Below are 15,644 nucleotides of genomic sequence, written 5' to 3' on the forward strand. Positions count from 1 at the left end.
TAACCGGTTACATGCAATGTAGACTATTAGCATTCCTAGAGTTCCAGAATGCAATGCATCATGGGATGTTTCAGGGGGCACTTTAATACTTATATGCATGGTGTCGAGTCGGCAATAAGCCTTTTAATAGTTTAAGAATCGATTCCACTGCGCATGCGATTTTATCCCGAATTTCTCACCTTCTTTTGTTTAATTAAGAACAAAAGAAGGTTTAGACAAAAGGTGAGAAATTCGGGATAAAATCGCATGCGCAGTGGAATCGATTCTTAAACTATGAAAAGGCTTATAGCTTGCTAATAGCGGAAAGTGATAAGAAACCTTACCGCTGTTTAAGACCAGTATTCTGCAAACTCAGACATTTCAATGGCTTGTCGTGAAATCGTTTTTTTTTTTACTACCGCCAGTCAAGAATATAAAAGGTACCGACATGATTTTTGATTGACGGCAGCAAGAAACGTGTGTGCAGCTCACAACTACCAAGTTTTTGACTTATTATTTTGGATTGACGGCAGCAAAAAACACCATCTTTGTGCTATTCACAACAAGTTTGCAGAATATTGAAAACCACAGTAAAAGTTGTTAATTTTCAAATATTCTTTTCAGTGTTTCTTGGTGCATGAAATGTCGACTGACTTATAAAGTATCACTCAAAACAGTCCCACAATGCAACACATTTTTAAACTCCAAAAATGGCATTTTATTCAATTAATAATAATCAATAATTTAAAAATATAAAATCAAATATGTTATAAAGATTGTATGGATAAAATGGCAAGATGTTTGAAATTTCATTCCTTATAGTACACTCAACAAAATTACTCGACTCTGATTGGTCGAGAGGAGTACAATTATAGCGTTAATTGTACTCCGTAGGAGTACCGAATTAAGTCGCTATGGCAACACGGCCAAAACAATGTCAAAACAGTTATTTTCTATCATTTTGTACTTAAAAAGCATAAATAAAATTTTAAAGCCGTAAGAACTAATCTTTTTTATGCATTTCAGTTGCGCGATGGACTGAAAATCGGCCGCCAAATAGACAAAGATGAACGGCGTCGCTTCGCATTTTTTACTAAAATTTTGTTGAGTGAACTATAAACAAAAAATCGCATGATCTTCTCGTACAATTTGGAATTAATAGACACTCGTAATGTTTTGAAAGTTCTTTAATTGCACTCGCCTAAAGGCTCGTGCAATTACAAGAACTTACAAAACATTACTCGTGTCTATTAATTTCCAAATTGTACTCGAGATCGTGCGATTTCCTATACTAATGAGTCACAGATTTTCAACAAAAACCTATTTTTCTTGCTAAAATTGAAGTAATAATATTGCCCTTTTTCATTTAATAATAATGATCATAATCATGAACAGAAAAAAATTTCCATTTGTCATTTTGAGGATATAGGGTCACCTGTTAATGGGGGACTTTAAATATCTAAACCTTTACGAATTGTCAACCTTCTATCCTATCTTATATGGCCATCCCCCCTCCCCTACTCCCCCCTAAATAACTATAAGAAGTATATTTGTGCTAGAGTGCTTACACTATATCCATGAAATATAATCTAAATAGTTACTACCTAATAGTTTTTATTTAGCGACTATTAGTCACTATCACTCAACTGGAACAGCTTTAGTAACAATACACAAAGTCTTATCTTTCTATTGTCTTGAGTATTTGGTTTCCATTTGGTTTCCATTATTTCCAGCAAAGTAAATAATAATTCTAGTATTAAATAAAGATGTGATAAAGCTTGAATCAGAATTCAAAGGGAAAAATTCCTATAAACTTATGTTATAGTTTTCTCTTTATAAAAACTTTAATTTCTTAAAGCTTATTCATTTGTTTTCCACTAAAACCTGACAACACCTTATGTTATGTACATTTTAGTATTAGTAATTTTTGTTTTCTTGAGCATCAATGGCTTTTCTTGTTGCAGATATGTTGTCTTGAGTTGATGGTTGAAAGAAACCTATGGGTCCCATTTCTGCCGTAAAATTTTGAGGAACTCCAATCACGTGCATAATTGAATCCTTTGACTTCTTCATAGTTCTTTGGAGTTCTTGTGTTGTAGACTGGTAACACTTCGCTTGCATCACTTGATAAGGCCTGGGATTGAAGAAAAATAATTTAAAATTTTACAGACTCAAAATGGTTGTTTTTTTCATTAGCAAGTTTCCATGTCACATACACCTAATTCAAAAAAACATTACAGTCAAAGGCGATAGGTGATAGGTCATTCCAACATGGAAATGGTTTCGTTGAATGCAAAGAACATCGAATCAGTCTCAGCACTAAGGTCCATACTCTTGACGAGAATATGAAGCAGAAACACAAGTCATTCAAGCTATTCTTGGATCTTGGAATGACATATATGCTATTGCTTTTCGCCAATCGCCTTTGGCCTTTGGCGATGACAACGTCTTTTAATTAGGTGTATACATATACAATGTACACACAAGGTAACTACCATTTTCAACCTAATTTTTTTTTAAAATTACGTTTGACCAATTAGCTAGAAGGTTTAAACTAAAACAATTAGGCCTCTCTCCCTCATGATCTATGTAATGTTTATAACATGAGTGGTCATGTTGTATTGGCTATACAATCTAGAGGCTGCAGGTCTTATTGTTAAAGTATGCTAGCCTGATATTACAATATAATAATTATTTGATTTATCAGAATTTAAAGGAGTTTACTATCAAATTTGTCACATGGTAATTTTGTCATATTGTATAGTATTGCAAAGTTTTGTAAAGACTGGTCATCCTTGAGTGACATAGTAGCATAAACCATTAATTGAAAGGTGTGTATAAGTGAGAAATAAGTGTCATTTCAGAAACATCCTACCTTGAGCCAGATCATGGCATCTGTACCATAGCCTTCCATGGAATAAATCTGTAAATCGCCATCAAAGTACTTGGCATAGAGTCTTGATAATGGTAAGCCATACCCATAACCTGCCTGTTGGTACACATTTAGGAAGGTTTACATTAGATCTAAGTTTACATCAGATTTAAGAGTATTATAAATCTTCTTTCAATGCCTTAAGGTGGCTGCCTACTTTTGAACGTTCAATTTAAGCCCACGATGTGCACGTGCTCAAAAACCGCTGAAAAATCTACAAGATTTTATTGAAGAACTATATGTGTTTTGACCTTCAACCCAGGGTAAAACCCTCAAATTTTGCACAGGACTCTCTATTTTTTAATAGCTTATTCGAAAAAACTCCTAAAAATCTAGGCTATATCAACATTTCAGAAAAAGCTAATTTTTCTAACACATAAAAAATAGATTTTCGTAGGGATTTTTGTTTGACTTTATGAGATTTTTTAAGAGCACCAAAACTACAAAATATGACAAATCAATGTATCTCTTTCTCTTTTTGTCAAAAATGTCTAACATATTATTGTAGAATGATTAACTAGCTTTCATTTGTGGAATCATAGAGTCCGCAAATAACTACTTTTATCTTATGAATCTTCATTTTTTTTCCTAATCACTTCCGGTGGTGCAATTTTTGCTCCAAAAGCTCTATTATCTCGAAAACAAGCTCGGGACACCCAATTTTTCTTTCCAGATTTGGAATCAAAGTTTAAATTTTTTTCCAAAAGTAGGCAGTTACCTTAAATATAAACTTGTATTGGCGGCTCAAAATTCAAATAAGTATTGTAAGATGATTCTTCTATCACAAAGTAATTCTGATAATGTGGGTTTATATTGGCAGCTCTCTCTCCCTATCAAACTCACAAGAATATTGTGATACTACTAAATAGTTAGCACATTATTACTCAATACTTACCAATGGAGCAACATGTCCTGACGCTGATGGTTGAGGTGCAGTGGAATAGTGGTACTCAAAAACTTCATCTATCCTGGATTTTGGGATTCCACCACCACGGTCTGAAATCTGTAATGAAATAAGATTATTATCAAATTTTCTATGGCAGGAAATAAAATAACCTTATTTAATAGCTAATAATTAATAAGAAATCAGCTTTACAAGTGGTGGAGAACTATTGTGATCTAATTATGTAACCATAACTGCTTACAATAATAACTTTATTAATGAGTCTATATTCTAGCTTACGTACAATGTGAACTAATTTAGGACACCTATCTATACCATAATAATGAAAAACCTCCCCATATCCAGACCCATCTATCTATTTTAAAATCTATTTTCAAGCTTACCTTTATGGTAAGGTCTTGCTTGCTTTTTGTAATTAATACTTGTACTGGTGGCATCTCAACACTTGTGGAGTAATTTTCAGTTACTGCTCTCATTGCATTCTGTAAAACAAAAACAAAAAGAAAATGATATTTCAATCTGTATGTGGAAAAGCAGATTTCTTTATATATTTTTGGTTCATTATAGTTATTGGCTTCAAATAATATTATTAAATAAACACTATACAGTCATTATTAGTGCAGTTTTCGTATGACTGTGAAAAGCTCAGTGCTGTATGTATGCCTTGACACAACCATGTTTTTTAGAATTCTGATTGGCTGATTTTTTTTCACGCAATGTGATTGGTCAGTCATACTTAGGCAGTGCCATGACCTTGACATGACTGTGTCACGTGACCTTCATGCACTGTTCCAGGTATTTGATTGGAAGGAGAGAAAAAAACTCACACAATGTGACTGTTCTGGTGTATGCTTTACTGTGTCACAGCTACATGCTGCAAGCTTTTCCAGTTATATGAAAACTGCTCTACTATTAGCCCACATTAAATTATTATAAGACCTTTCCATTCCATTCCATGTGCTGCACTTCATGTTTTCACTTTGATCAATATTAAGGTGTAGAATATTTGTCTATGGTATTTAGGAGATGAAATTATTCAGCTTGTCACAGAAAAACACACTTAATTTTTTTCCAATGAAATTTCTTTTTTTGCTATGACATTCTAAATAAATTCATCTACTTTTTGAATGGCATTCACCACTATTTTGCTGTGATGGCACACTGTACGATTCTACATGTGCTACCAAGTACAATTCTTTTTGTCTTTAAATTCCAGGCACTTTTCAATAAGTAGGGAAAAAAAAGATATTTTCCAGGGTTCAGAAGAGCTTCTTCAGAGGTGTTCAAGGAATCCCATAATCATACCTTTATTAATTCAAATAGCATGTGATAGAGATGAGCAGGAAGGTAGGAGAATGTAACATGTGATTTCTGATCAATAGCTGTGGGTAAACAAGTAAATATTAGTGTCAATAATATTTTTCTAAAAGATGAGCATTAACTATATGTTAATCACAATGGTGTTTGGGCGATTTATGATCATACTTTAAAAAATAAGTTGTATAGCAGATCTAAAACGTTTGGATTAAGCACTACGCATATTCCGCCCCAGAACCGTGAGTCTTCAAAAGGCATGTAAAACAAGTTCAAGTTTCACTAATATTCATACTCTTATATGTAGCTAGACCTCTTTAGCTTCGTATGCAAATTGCCCATTTTAGGTCACATAACATTCCCTTGAGAATAGTTCTTTTATGATGAACATGTTAAAATATTTACACATGAAACAATCAACTCGCAAGAGTGGCATCACATGGTCTGAAATGTGCACAACAAACAATGAAGCTAAAAAGGTCTATAGTGTTCAACAATGAGACGTACATCCTTGGGAATGGCATTCTATTGTTGAGCGTACTGTATTAATTTCATCAACAATAGCAATAATAATAATCAGTAATTGTTGCATATCCTACCATTGTGTTCTGTTATTTCTAGCTCTGGAGAAGCACAGTAGTATTGCTCACACAAATATCTTGCATTATCTGCAGCATCTAAAAATCAAAATGTAAATTTCAATATTTCATAATAACCCAAAAATTTGTTTATGAATTACCCTTAAAATTCCGTCACATCTGGGATCCTAGACAATTCACCCATGCATTAAAGATAGCCTTCAGGCTTGAAAATATGGGGTAACTTCAAGTACGTAAACTTTTTTATGCGATAAAATATGTTGACAAAATTAAGAGTCAAGTACAGCAGCTCTTTTACTACTGTTTTAATTGCTACATACTGATTGAAACAATAGTCACGGCATAGAAATAGGACAAATTGTAGAATGTACGTACTATGATGCAGTCTGATTTATTTGAATGACAGTATAGTGTATTGCCTGATTTCTGTGTTGCGACTGTTATCTTGAGAGCAGGTAGCAATAAAAACAGTGATGAGTCTATCTTCCACTACTGAGTCAAACCAATCAAATACTGAACCAGACTTGGTGTATTTTTAGAAACCACCTTACTGAAATTTTCATAAACATGAGAACTCTGTGTCTGCAAGCTGCACGCTGAAATTTAGTTTTTTGCTGCTGTCAATCAAACCTAATCAGTTGGTACCTTTCATATTTTTGACTGGCAGCAGCGAAAGACCAAATTTCAACGCGCAGCTTGCAAACACAGAGTTCACATCTTTATGAAAATTGCAGTGAGGTCACCATAACAAACCCTCGCTACTCGAAAACATAGATTGTATTATTCCTTATGGTTTTTTTACTTTCTTTACCTTCCACAATAGAAGCTACATGACAATCATCTTCAAAACAGCCGACAAAATTACTCCTGGAGCTCAATGCTGCTTCATGACCAAACAACATTACTGTTGGCATAAATAAGAAATATATACGCTAAAGATGATAATAGTCTCAATAGAAAACAAAGTGATACTAGGGTAGTGTTTATAACAGCATTAGTTGGTGTTTACAAACATAATTGGCATTTAATGTTTTAAGATGCTTTTTTGTTGTTGTTTCATATATATAATCATTTTGTTCCCATTCCCCAAGCTAGATTGGAATGCCAACCATTCTTATTCTAGAATACTTTAAAACACCATTTCTCAAAAGTAATCTAAAAACACATTAAGAAATATTTCCAAAATACTTCTTAAAAGTAAAACTTACAGTGTTGAGTGATAAGCATTCTGATGCCGATCCTATTCATGTAAAAGCGGTCTGTAGTAGAATAGATGTGGGTGTTAGAATATTTTTAGGTACATGGAACCTTCTCAAAATTATCTAGAATACCAAGCTAAAATGGAAATACAAATGAAATGCCACAAATTCCATAAATAGAATGTTTTCTCAAGGTTGCGTGCGCACCCAAATTTAAGGAACTTGACGGGCCACAATACCAGAACATGAGCTTTATGATGAGCATTATCATGCATTGCTATGAAATCTTTTTCAATAAGAATTCATAAAATAATTATTCTCCTCTTTAAATATAAAACTGGCTTCTCAAATTTACTGGATTTGCGTTTTTCAGTTTTGTGGCCCGTCAAGTTGGATGCGCACGCAACCTTGAGAAAACAGTCTATTAAGAAAAGTCCGATTTCTCTTTTGTTTTTGTGTTAGCCTCTCATCCAAGACAATTTTGAGGTCAATTGAAAATGAAAAAAAACCAATATCAATTAAAACTAACACAATACGAACTGACCATAAACAGCAATGACTGCCATATAAACTTTTTTTAAATGATATCTGTCAATAATACTAAGGTGGTAGCATCTTATTTTCCTTAGTATACTAAAACCACTAAATTCATTTATTTAATTAACCTTTCCCAAATTTCCTTGAGGGGTTAAGAAAAAAAATAGCTCCAAAAAGAGTTCAGATTTGACAAAACACAGTAATTGTATAAAAATATCAAGTCAGACCTCAACTTCAAGCCCCATTGCAAAAGGTCTATTCTGTTTCCCTACTTGTACCAAACTTACCTAGGAAATACTGTATAGAAGGGTGTAATACATCCTTTCCTCCTCTTTCTCTGAGTTCCATTATACCCTGTTAAACAGGAAAAACAGGTGCTTAAGAAAGTGCTTTGCAAAGGGTTCTTTTAAATTCTACTTAACTCATGACCCCTAACAGAATCTGGTGAAGTCCTAAAGGATTTGGTCGCCAATACTTAACTTTTTATGGGAGCTCTTTAGAGAATAGCCTTCCTCTATCCCAAGTGAAGATGCTATTTTGTCAAAAGAGAGTTTTAGATAGACTTTTTTTCTTCCCGCAAATGGCAAACGTGACCACGTTTTCATAGTTTTCCTGTATTTTACTTCACCTCTTGCAAACTTTCATATCACAAAAAATTTTTTTTTGTTTTTCTACTACTTGGATTTTGTTGCGATTCCTTTTCAGTTATTTAAAAGAATTTTTCATTGATCAACTGACGTTACACATTTGCCGTGAACGTCAATCTAAAACTTTCTAAAACTGCCCTATTCGCCTTTTCCATATCGAGCAGGGTACTGGGCTCGAGTTCGGACCGCAAAGCATGCATGGATTGTTTGGAAGGACAGAAATTTTAGTAATGGCGTCCATCGCGACTGAAAATTGCATGTCAAAAGAAAAGGTTATTTTGACTGAAGAAGATATTCCCGGCGCTAAAATTTCACGTGATTCGATAGAGCAATGTACCGTAGTTCAACTACGAAGATGGCTTTTGTGTAGGGGAGCAAAAACCTCTGGAAATAAAGCTGCTTTGATTAGTAGGTAAGACGATGTTGTGATTGTTTATGTTTTGCCCTCTTTTCTATAATTTTTTTTTTATCCGTTAATTCTTGCTTTCATGTTAAAAAATCATGTTAAATCATTATTGTTATTTTAGAGTGCACGATTATGTAAAGAGTGGATTGGCAACCAAATATCTACGCGATCCTGATGGAGGCATCAACGTTTTAAAGAAAAAAGCTCAACTTGGCGTTCTTGACAACGCAGAACCAGAACTTTCTCTGACATTCCCGAAGGAAGGTTTTAGCTGTGACTTGACTGGAATGCCAAAGATAACTTTTGGCACAATATGGAGATATATGATTGACTATGTCGAGGTCAAGAAGCAGCTATCCACGGCCAAACCATTGGTCAAAGGCTATAACTTCTATAAATCTGGCCATGTTCTTTTCGTTAGTCACTTAGCTGAAAAGGGAAAACATTACATTAAAAGCCAAGTACTGCCATCTATGAAAAAGAAACAAGTATACACATGTTATATTGTCATAACCTCATTTGGAAATATCTTAAGAGCCCAATGTGGCTGTCCAGCAGGGGTTGATGGCCGATGTAATCATGTCACAGCTACCATGTTTGCTCTAGATGAATACTGTAAAGAGAGAGCAAAAGCTGAGCCAGATTCATCAGATTTGTCCTGCACATCAAAGCCATGTAAATGGAACGTTCCACGTAAGCGAAAAGGTACTGTTGTGCCTATTGGAAATATTGAATTTGCAAAACATGACTATTCAAAGCCAAAGAAAAAGAGAATGTCCTTTACAACTCCAAGACATGATGTACAGGCTCTAAGTCAGAGAACATGGCCTGAGGACAAGGTGAAAAATATGTTTAATCTTATTAAAGAATACCAAGAAAAGTCAAAGAAGGCAGTAGGATGGTTGCATATTCTTCCTCAAGAGGTTCCTGTCAAGCAATCAAGCACTACAGAGTCTACAGAGGAACAAAATCATGATTTGCTATCACCGATAAAGGAACACCCAGTCTCTGCATCCACTATCAAGGAAAGATGTCAACAGGTTCAAAGGAAACTGGATTTGTCTGAGTCAGAAATAAACAATATTGAAAAAATGACAAGGGGCCAGTCAAACAACAATACATGGTATTGTCAAAGAAGAGTCAGAATTACTGCATCAAAGTGTAAAAGAGTTGCTGCCATGAAGGCGTCAACATCACCAACTAAAGCTGTCCAAGAGATCTTGCACTATAATGTTTCTTATCAATCCCAAAGTATGAAAGAAGGACTTCAGCAAGAAAGTACTGTCTTAGAAAAGTACATGTCATTGATGCATGAAAAGGGACACAATGATCTGAAAGTCACTCAGTGTGGTTTCTTTGTCAGCAAAGACCATGGAATTCTTGGTGCATCTCCAGATGCTCTAGTTGATGACCCGTCATTCGAGGATGCAAAAGGACTTGTGGAAATAAAATATGTCCAAATGAATGAAGACGAAAGTTTAAATGATGCACTACTCAGAAAAAAAATCTGTTTGAGAAAGAACAATGACATTGAACTGAATACCAGCCATCAGTACTTTTATCAAGTACAACAACAAATGCATGTTACTCAAAGAAAATGGACTGATTTTGTAGTTAGTGGTTCAAGATGTGATGATTCTCTTTTTTGTCAAAGAGTGTTTTACTCTGATGAGTTTTGGAATGCAACTTTTCCTAAACTTCTTTCATTTTTTCAGAGGTGGGTTGCACCTGAAATTGCATATCCCAGAATTAAACATGGACTACCTAAATTAGATTTAAGATCGTTATAAATGTTTATTGTCCAAGTGAAGTCACATAAACTATAAAAACCAAACAAGTTATTAATAACTATGATATTTATTTTAATAACAATAACAATTCATTAACAATACATATCTTTTTATTGTTTATAGTTGTCATTATACAATCCATACATTTAGAGTGGAGACACAAAATTCATGAAACAAAATCTGAAATAGACACAAAAGCAAACAATGGAATAAGTGGCTTTAAGCCTAATATGCATTTCATGGGTTTTGTAACTTCACTCTATTCAAAGATAATAATTGAATATCTATTTTACTTCTTATATATTTCAATCAATGAATCAAGTTTATTTTGCTAGTTATTTAGTAGTAACCTGTTTTGTTTTGTACATTACAAAAACTATCACTCTAAAGATTTAGTTAATCAAAGGAGGATGAAAATTACTCAATGCACATACTATAATCAACATATCAGATGCAAGCTGTGCAGAAACAACTGGAATTCTACGGTCAAAAATATGCCAGTTTTTTATCCTTGCCATTGTTCTTTCTACATGGATCCTTAAACTAGCCACTTTTTTGTTGTGCTCTGTCTGTTCTTTCGAAAACTGTTTCATGTTCTTAAGCTTGAAATGAGGGAGGATAATTTCTGCACCTACTGAGAGCAGTTCTTCCTTACAGTCAAAGCCCTTGTCAGCCAAGACTTGATCTCCTGGCTTTAACTTAGCTAAAAAGTTGCTCTGTACCACAATTTCTTTATCGGAGGCACTCCCAGGGAAGAATTCGCTGACAAAATTGATAACACCACTGGGACTAATACCTATTAGTGATTTCATGGTGTTTCTTGACTTGTAGTGAGAAAAACACATTGATTGATTATCTAATGCTGATGGCTTCCCCATTTCAACTTCAGTGCAATCAACTATGGTTGTGAGGTTTGGGTAGAAGATTTGGAACACTTCAGGCATGTAATGTTTTGTAACCTCAGGTGGTGGGATATTAATCAGTGGCTCAAATTCACATCTCAGAAATCGCAGCCAAGTTCTAAGGATTCTGCAAACTGTTGCCAAAGATATGCCAAATCGATGAGCAAGGTCCTTCTCAAACAACCCAAGTCTTAAACGCATCAAAACCAGGGTAAACTCCTGAAAGGTATTGAGAGAACGAGGTCTTCCCAGCTGTTTAGTGTTGCTTGTGTCGACGTAAACCTTTTCATGTTCATAACTAAGATTTTTTGCAGAGTGTTCAATAAGGTTATAGACTAAAATCATAGCATCATAATCTGGAAAACCAGTATAGAATGTTATGTCCTCGTCGCTGTCCTTGTATTTGTTTATCTCAAATATGCTGTTGCTTTGCAATTCCAGCTTTAGTTCAGCAAGTTGTTTCTTTAAATCTTTGTTTTCTTCCTTTACAGCTGAAAATTGTTTTTCTATCTCAAGTAGTCTATCAATGTCTTTGTTTTCCGACCTTAGTTTTTCGTTTTCTTCCTTGATAGCTAGATATTGCTTTTCAATTTCAAGTAGTCTATCAATGTCTTGACCAGAAAGCAAAGTTTCAGTTGCTTGTTGAAGATCTTGGTTGTTTACTTCGACGCCATGATGAAAATCTGGGTTTTCGATGGTTTGTTCGTTTGTCTCTGACTCAACTCGTTGTTTTTTCTTTTTCTGTGATTTGTCTACAACAGGATGTCGGGATATCTCTCTTCTTTTATGTGTTTGTTTCATCCACGGAAAGATGGTTGGGAAATGATTGCGACTCAACTTTTCCCCTCCGAAATGTGCAGAGCAAACCCTAGTAGCTTGAGATTCGATCTTTAGTGTTTCGTTTCTCAAAATACGCTCGTAAACTTTTCTTTGCTCTTCATCCTTCGGAATCCTGTAATAATGTAATTCTGGAGCATTTCTGAAGCTGTTTAGGCATCCAGGAACACAACAGTTGGATTTATGCGGCATAATCCACACAATCACATGCAATTTTCAGTCGCGATGGACGCCATTACTAAAATTTCTGTCCTTCCAAACAATCCATGCATGCTTTGCGGTCCGAACTCGAGCCCAGTACCCTGCTCGATATGGAAAAGGCGAATTAGCCTCTCCCTCATATAGAACTTCCCTGAATCCTTATCTGGTTATAAGCACCTCAATAAATTCAAGCAATGTTTTAATTACCTGTGCCATAGTTTCTACAACATTATTATGTCTTTGCTTAATTTTTGCTAGCATATCTGTAAATCTAAAAGCAGAATGGTTCTTTGAGTAAGCAATTTTTAATAGTTGAAATCTTACAATTTCAACACACTGTTTTATACTGTACTAGTCATTTTAAGAAAATAGTTTTTTTAAATAATAATAATTATTTTTTCTCAAGGTTGTTACCTCTCACCCTTAGTCCCTCCCTGTCCCCTGCCCCCTCCTCCCTGGAGTTTTCTTTATCTTCATGTAAAAAATAAAAATTGATTATAATTATTCTTGAAAAATGTTTACCTATTTGCTGTTTCTTCATCGCCGTTTTCATCTTCAAACTCAACCAATTCTGAAAAACTCTGTACATACCTGGGATAACATGAAATATTTCATTTTAGTATAATTTTAGAATGCAATATAGAGTTTCTCATACTGTGATTGGTTGAGCGACCAGTGATTATGAGACGATAATCACTTCACAAGGGATGACTATGAGGTTTTCCAAAGTCTGCCAGAGCAGTAGCAATACTAAAACGTTTTTTATTGTTAATCGTGAGACAAACGCATAAGATTCATTCATTACGTTTCTACGATGAATAATATTTTATCATCCCAAATGATAAATACAAAATTAATTTTATCAGAAAAATATAATAAAATAACATGGCTATTGTTACTTACCAACTTCTTACCAACTCTACAGATGGCGTTTTAAGGAGATTCTTGGGTAAAAGGTCAATTTCTCTAATGATATGTGCGAGTCGTATGGGGAGCTCATGTTTACCAAATTTGTAGGAATCTAGGGTCTTGGCTCTTTTACCTGAAAACAGATCAGAAACAAATTTGAAGATTTTTTTATTATTTGTGTCTATTTTGACCCACTAAACAAATTGCATATCATAAAACATGGGGGGGGGGGGGGGGGACCGAAACTTTCTTTAATGCAAAAAATACTTTGGTCTTGTTGCCTATATTACTGCAACTTAAAATGTACAAAAAATTAATGAATTTTCAAAAATCCTAGCCTGCGTGCAGCCAGACTCTTCTCTCGTATAGTTAGTTAGTTCTGCTGCATGCTGGCTATAAAACTTCATAATGTAAAACATCCCATGAGGCAATGGACTGGAAATAATATTTATATTTATCACTTCTTGGTGTATTTGAACTCAATGCTCCATTTTACAGTGTTTGAATGGCAGGAAGTTCAAAAAATAATGACCCCCCTATCCTCCCCAAAAGGAAAAAAAAACTCAAGTTGTTCATGATTCGAGTGTCCTAACTGTTTTACATGTAATATTACGGTAATTCTTTTAGTCTTGAGTCTCTCCCAATCTTTCAACGTGGGTATGGAAATAGCCCCAGACATTAAAGCAATCAGAAAGAATATAAAGATCTACAGGTATAACAGGAATAAGCTTAATTTTTTTTCCTCTTTGGCAATGTCTGTCTAGCTACTACCACTTTAGAAAAATAGTAATTCAATACTACAATAATCCAGTCTTGATAAATAAAGCAATCGAAGACAAAGAAAATTACGTAAAAAAAGTCAATGGTTATATATTATTTTTTTAGTTCATAAATACAGTTGAAAAGATTTCACTTCTGCGTCATCATTTCCGAGAGTTGAAATGAGTCCACACGCAAAGGAAGCAAACAAAACGTGTATTTTTACACGAATGATTCTAGAAAAAAAAAACCAATTGTAAGATAGTTTTATTTCATAGTTGTTATGTAAAAGACACTTAAAGATTTCAAAAGCTTTATAAAATTTTACAAATACGAAAATTTATAAATCTCGAAGGCGTTTGGGGGGGCGGGTTGGCTACGTCACAATGAATATAAACTGGACTTTAACCCTACGCCTTTTTGGTCATTCATTTGCGATTTTTATACGTTTTTATTACTAAAATAATAAAAAATAATTTCGATCTAGACAAATTTAAACTACTTTTATTCCCTGGGATCCTTTTTTGTTAAATGGGTGAACTAAATCGTCAAAATTTGATTGAAAACCTTTAGATTTCAAGTTGTTGCGGTTGCTTTATTTTGATGAATATTGTAATACAATACGATAGAATATATAAGCAGTATTGCATCCAGTAGAGGGTTATGAGTTAATGCTTAACCTTAAATAAAACTACGCAGTAAGTGAACTCAGTAAGCTTAAAGATTGGCGCCTAAATTTCGTCATCTCATAAAAGACAACACAAAGAAACTAAGCATTTCAGTTCTACTTCAGCCGTTTCTTGGTAAAGTCTTCGAGTAAACATATGATATAAAGGTCTTGATACCAAATTAGAAGCTATTAAAAAGAGGTCTTACAAGTTTTACTCACCGAAGGAAGTATACTGTTCGATAGATAAAATAGACTGTTGGTAACGGCTGTAGCGTTGAATGAGACTCCCGATGTCTCGTAATAATCTTCTAGTTAGTCGCATGTTGAATGCAATCCTTTGAAGCAAACTAACTTCCTATAATCATTTGAAACTGAGATAAAAATAAAGTTACACTGTAAACCAGTAAGAAACCCCAACAGCCGCGATATTGCGTTCACGAGGAATGTGACGTGACGTCACATAACCAATAGACTGTTTGCTAGCCTACGTACAGCCGGGGATAAAGCCTGACAAGTGTCACGTAGCTATAGTTGGCATGCTCAAAGTAGCACGCTTTCCTGACACCTTTATTTTAACTCGAAAATTTCAATTATCTATGAATTTGAGGGATTTTAACAATGGCATGGACAACGAGAGATTATGGAGTAAAAATACACTGAGAATTTATTGAACTCGATTGCATGGTGTATTATCTGTGTGTGAAGGGGGGAGGGTGCACCAAAAAATCAAGCTTGCTGAGTATATCCATCCTTTTTTATAAACTTAAGGAAAAATAACTAAAATTGGCCTAAACTAAAATGAGTATGCCATCTTTTTCGCTGGCCTTGACCAAAATGGCGTACACAGAGTTACGTCATAGTCCCTACCCCCCTGTCCATTATATTAATCTGTTTACCCCAAGCTCACAAACTCTAAACATTATGAATTAATGATAACGAACGCGGATCGATCCAATTCACACTTGTTTTGAAACGTCGTCGTGGCCTCATCCTATAATACTATACTCAATACTCAAACATATAGTATTCTGGACCATGCTACTCGAATCCTCATAAACC

The 15,644-nt window shown here is 34.5% G+C and overlaps 3 protein-coding genes across 3 annotated transcripts; 1 reads left to right on the plus strand and 2 right to left on the minus strand.

Moving 5' to 3' along the window:
• Window positions 1-1,576: 1,576 nt before the first annotated feature.
• LOC116307513 (pyruvate dehydrogenase (acetyl-transferring) kinase, mitochondrial) lies at window positions 1,577-15,026 on the minus strand. The gene is made up of 13 exons (XM_031717789.2): window positions 14,805-15,026; window positions 13,151-13,289; window positions 12,770-12,838; window positions 12,455-12,518; window positions 7,752-7,818; window positions 6,937-6,987; window positions 6,540-6,632; window positions 5,729-5,806; window positions 5,121-5,197; window positions 4,199-4,297; window positions 3,807-3,914; window positions 2,855-2,968; window positions 1,577-2,113 (listed from the first exon to the last, which is right to left on the minus strand). The coding sequence occupies exons 1-13, from the start codon at window positions 14,905-14,907 to the stop codon at window positions 1,922-1,924; spliced, it is 1,254 nt and encodes a 417-aa protein (XP_031573649.1). The 5' UTR covers window positions 14,908-15,026; the 3' UTR covers window positions 1,577-1,921.
• LOC148907030 (uncharacterized) lies at window positions 8,258-10,408 on the plus strand. The gene is made up of 2 exons (XM_089036314.1): window positions 8,258-8,523; window positions 8,639-10,408. The coding sequence occupies exons 1-2, from the start codon at window positions 8,306-8,308 to the stop codon at window positions 10,305-10,307; spliced, it is 1,887 nt and encodes a 628-aa protein (XP_088892440.1). The 5' UTR covers window positions 8,258-8,305; the 3' UTR covers window positions 10,308-10,408.
• On the minus strand, window positions 10,356-12,448 carry LOC148907031 (uncharacterized). The gene has a single exon (XM_089036315.1). It carries the CDS (start codon window positions 12,236-12,238, stop codon window positions 10,700-10,702), a length of 1,539 nt encoding a protein of 512 aa, XP_088892441.1. The 5' UTR covers window positions 12,239-12,448; the 3' UTR covers window positions 10,356-10,699.
• Window positions 15,027-15,644: the final 618 nt, after the last annotated feature.

The sequence above is a fragment of the Actinia tenebrosa genome, unplaced genomic scaffold (assembly GCF_029948245.1).
Source record: "Actinia tenebrosa isolate PJP-AT-01 unplaced genomic scaffold, QUT_ActTen_1.0 PGA_scaffold4__44_contigs__length_22323623, whole genome shotgun sequence".
NCBI lineage: Eukaryota > Metazoa > Cnidaria > Anthozoa > Actiniaria > Actiniidae > Actinia > Actinia tenebrosa.

Coding starts and splice junctions, on each gene's coding strand:
- LOC148907030 (XM_089036314.1), top strand. CDS start 8,306: ATGCATGGATTGTTTGGAAGGACAGAAATTTTAGTAATGGCGTCCATC. Junction 8,524..8,638: donor AAAGCTGCTTTGATTAGTAG/GTAAGACGATGT, acceptor TTGTTATTTTAG/AGTGCACGATTATGTAAAGA.
- LOC148907031 (XM_089036315.1), bottom strand. CDS start 12,238: ATGCCGCATAAATCCAACTGTTGTGTTCCTGGATGCCTAAACAGCTTC.
- LOC116307513 (XM_031717789.2), bottom strand. CDS start 14,907: ATGCGACTAACTAGAAGATTATTACGAGACATCGGGAGTCTCATTCAA. Junction 13,290..14,804: donor CGAACAGTATACTTCCTTCG/GTGAGTAAAACT, acceptor ATCTGTTTTCAG/GTAAAAGAGCCAAGACCCTA. Junction 6,988..7,751: donor TTCTATACAGTATTTCCTAG/GTAAGTTTGGTA, acceptor ATTCTACTACAG/ACCGCTTTTACATGAATAGG.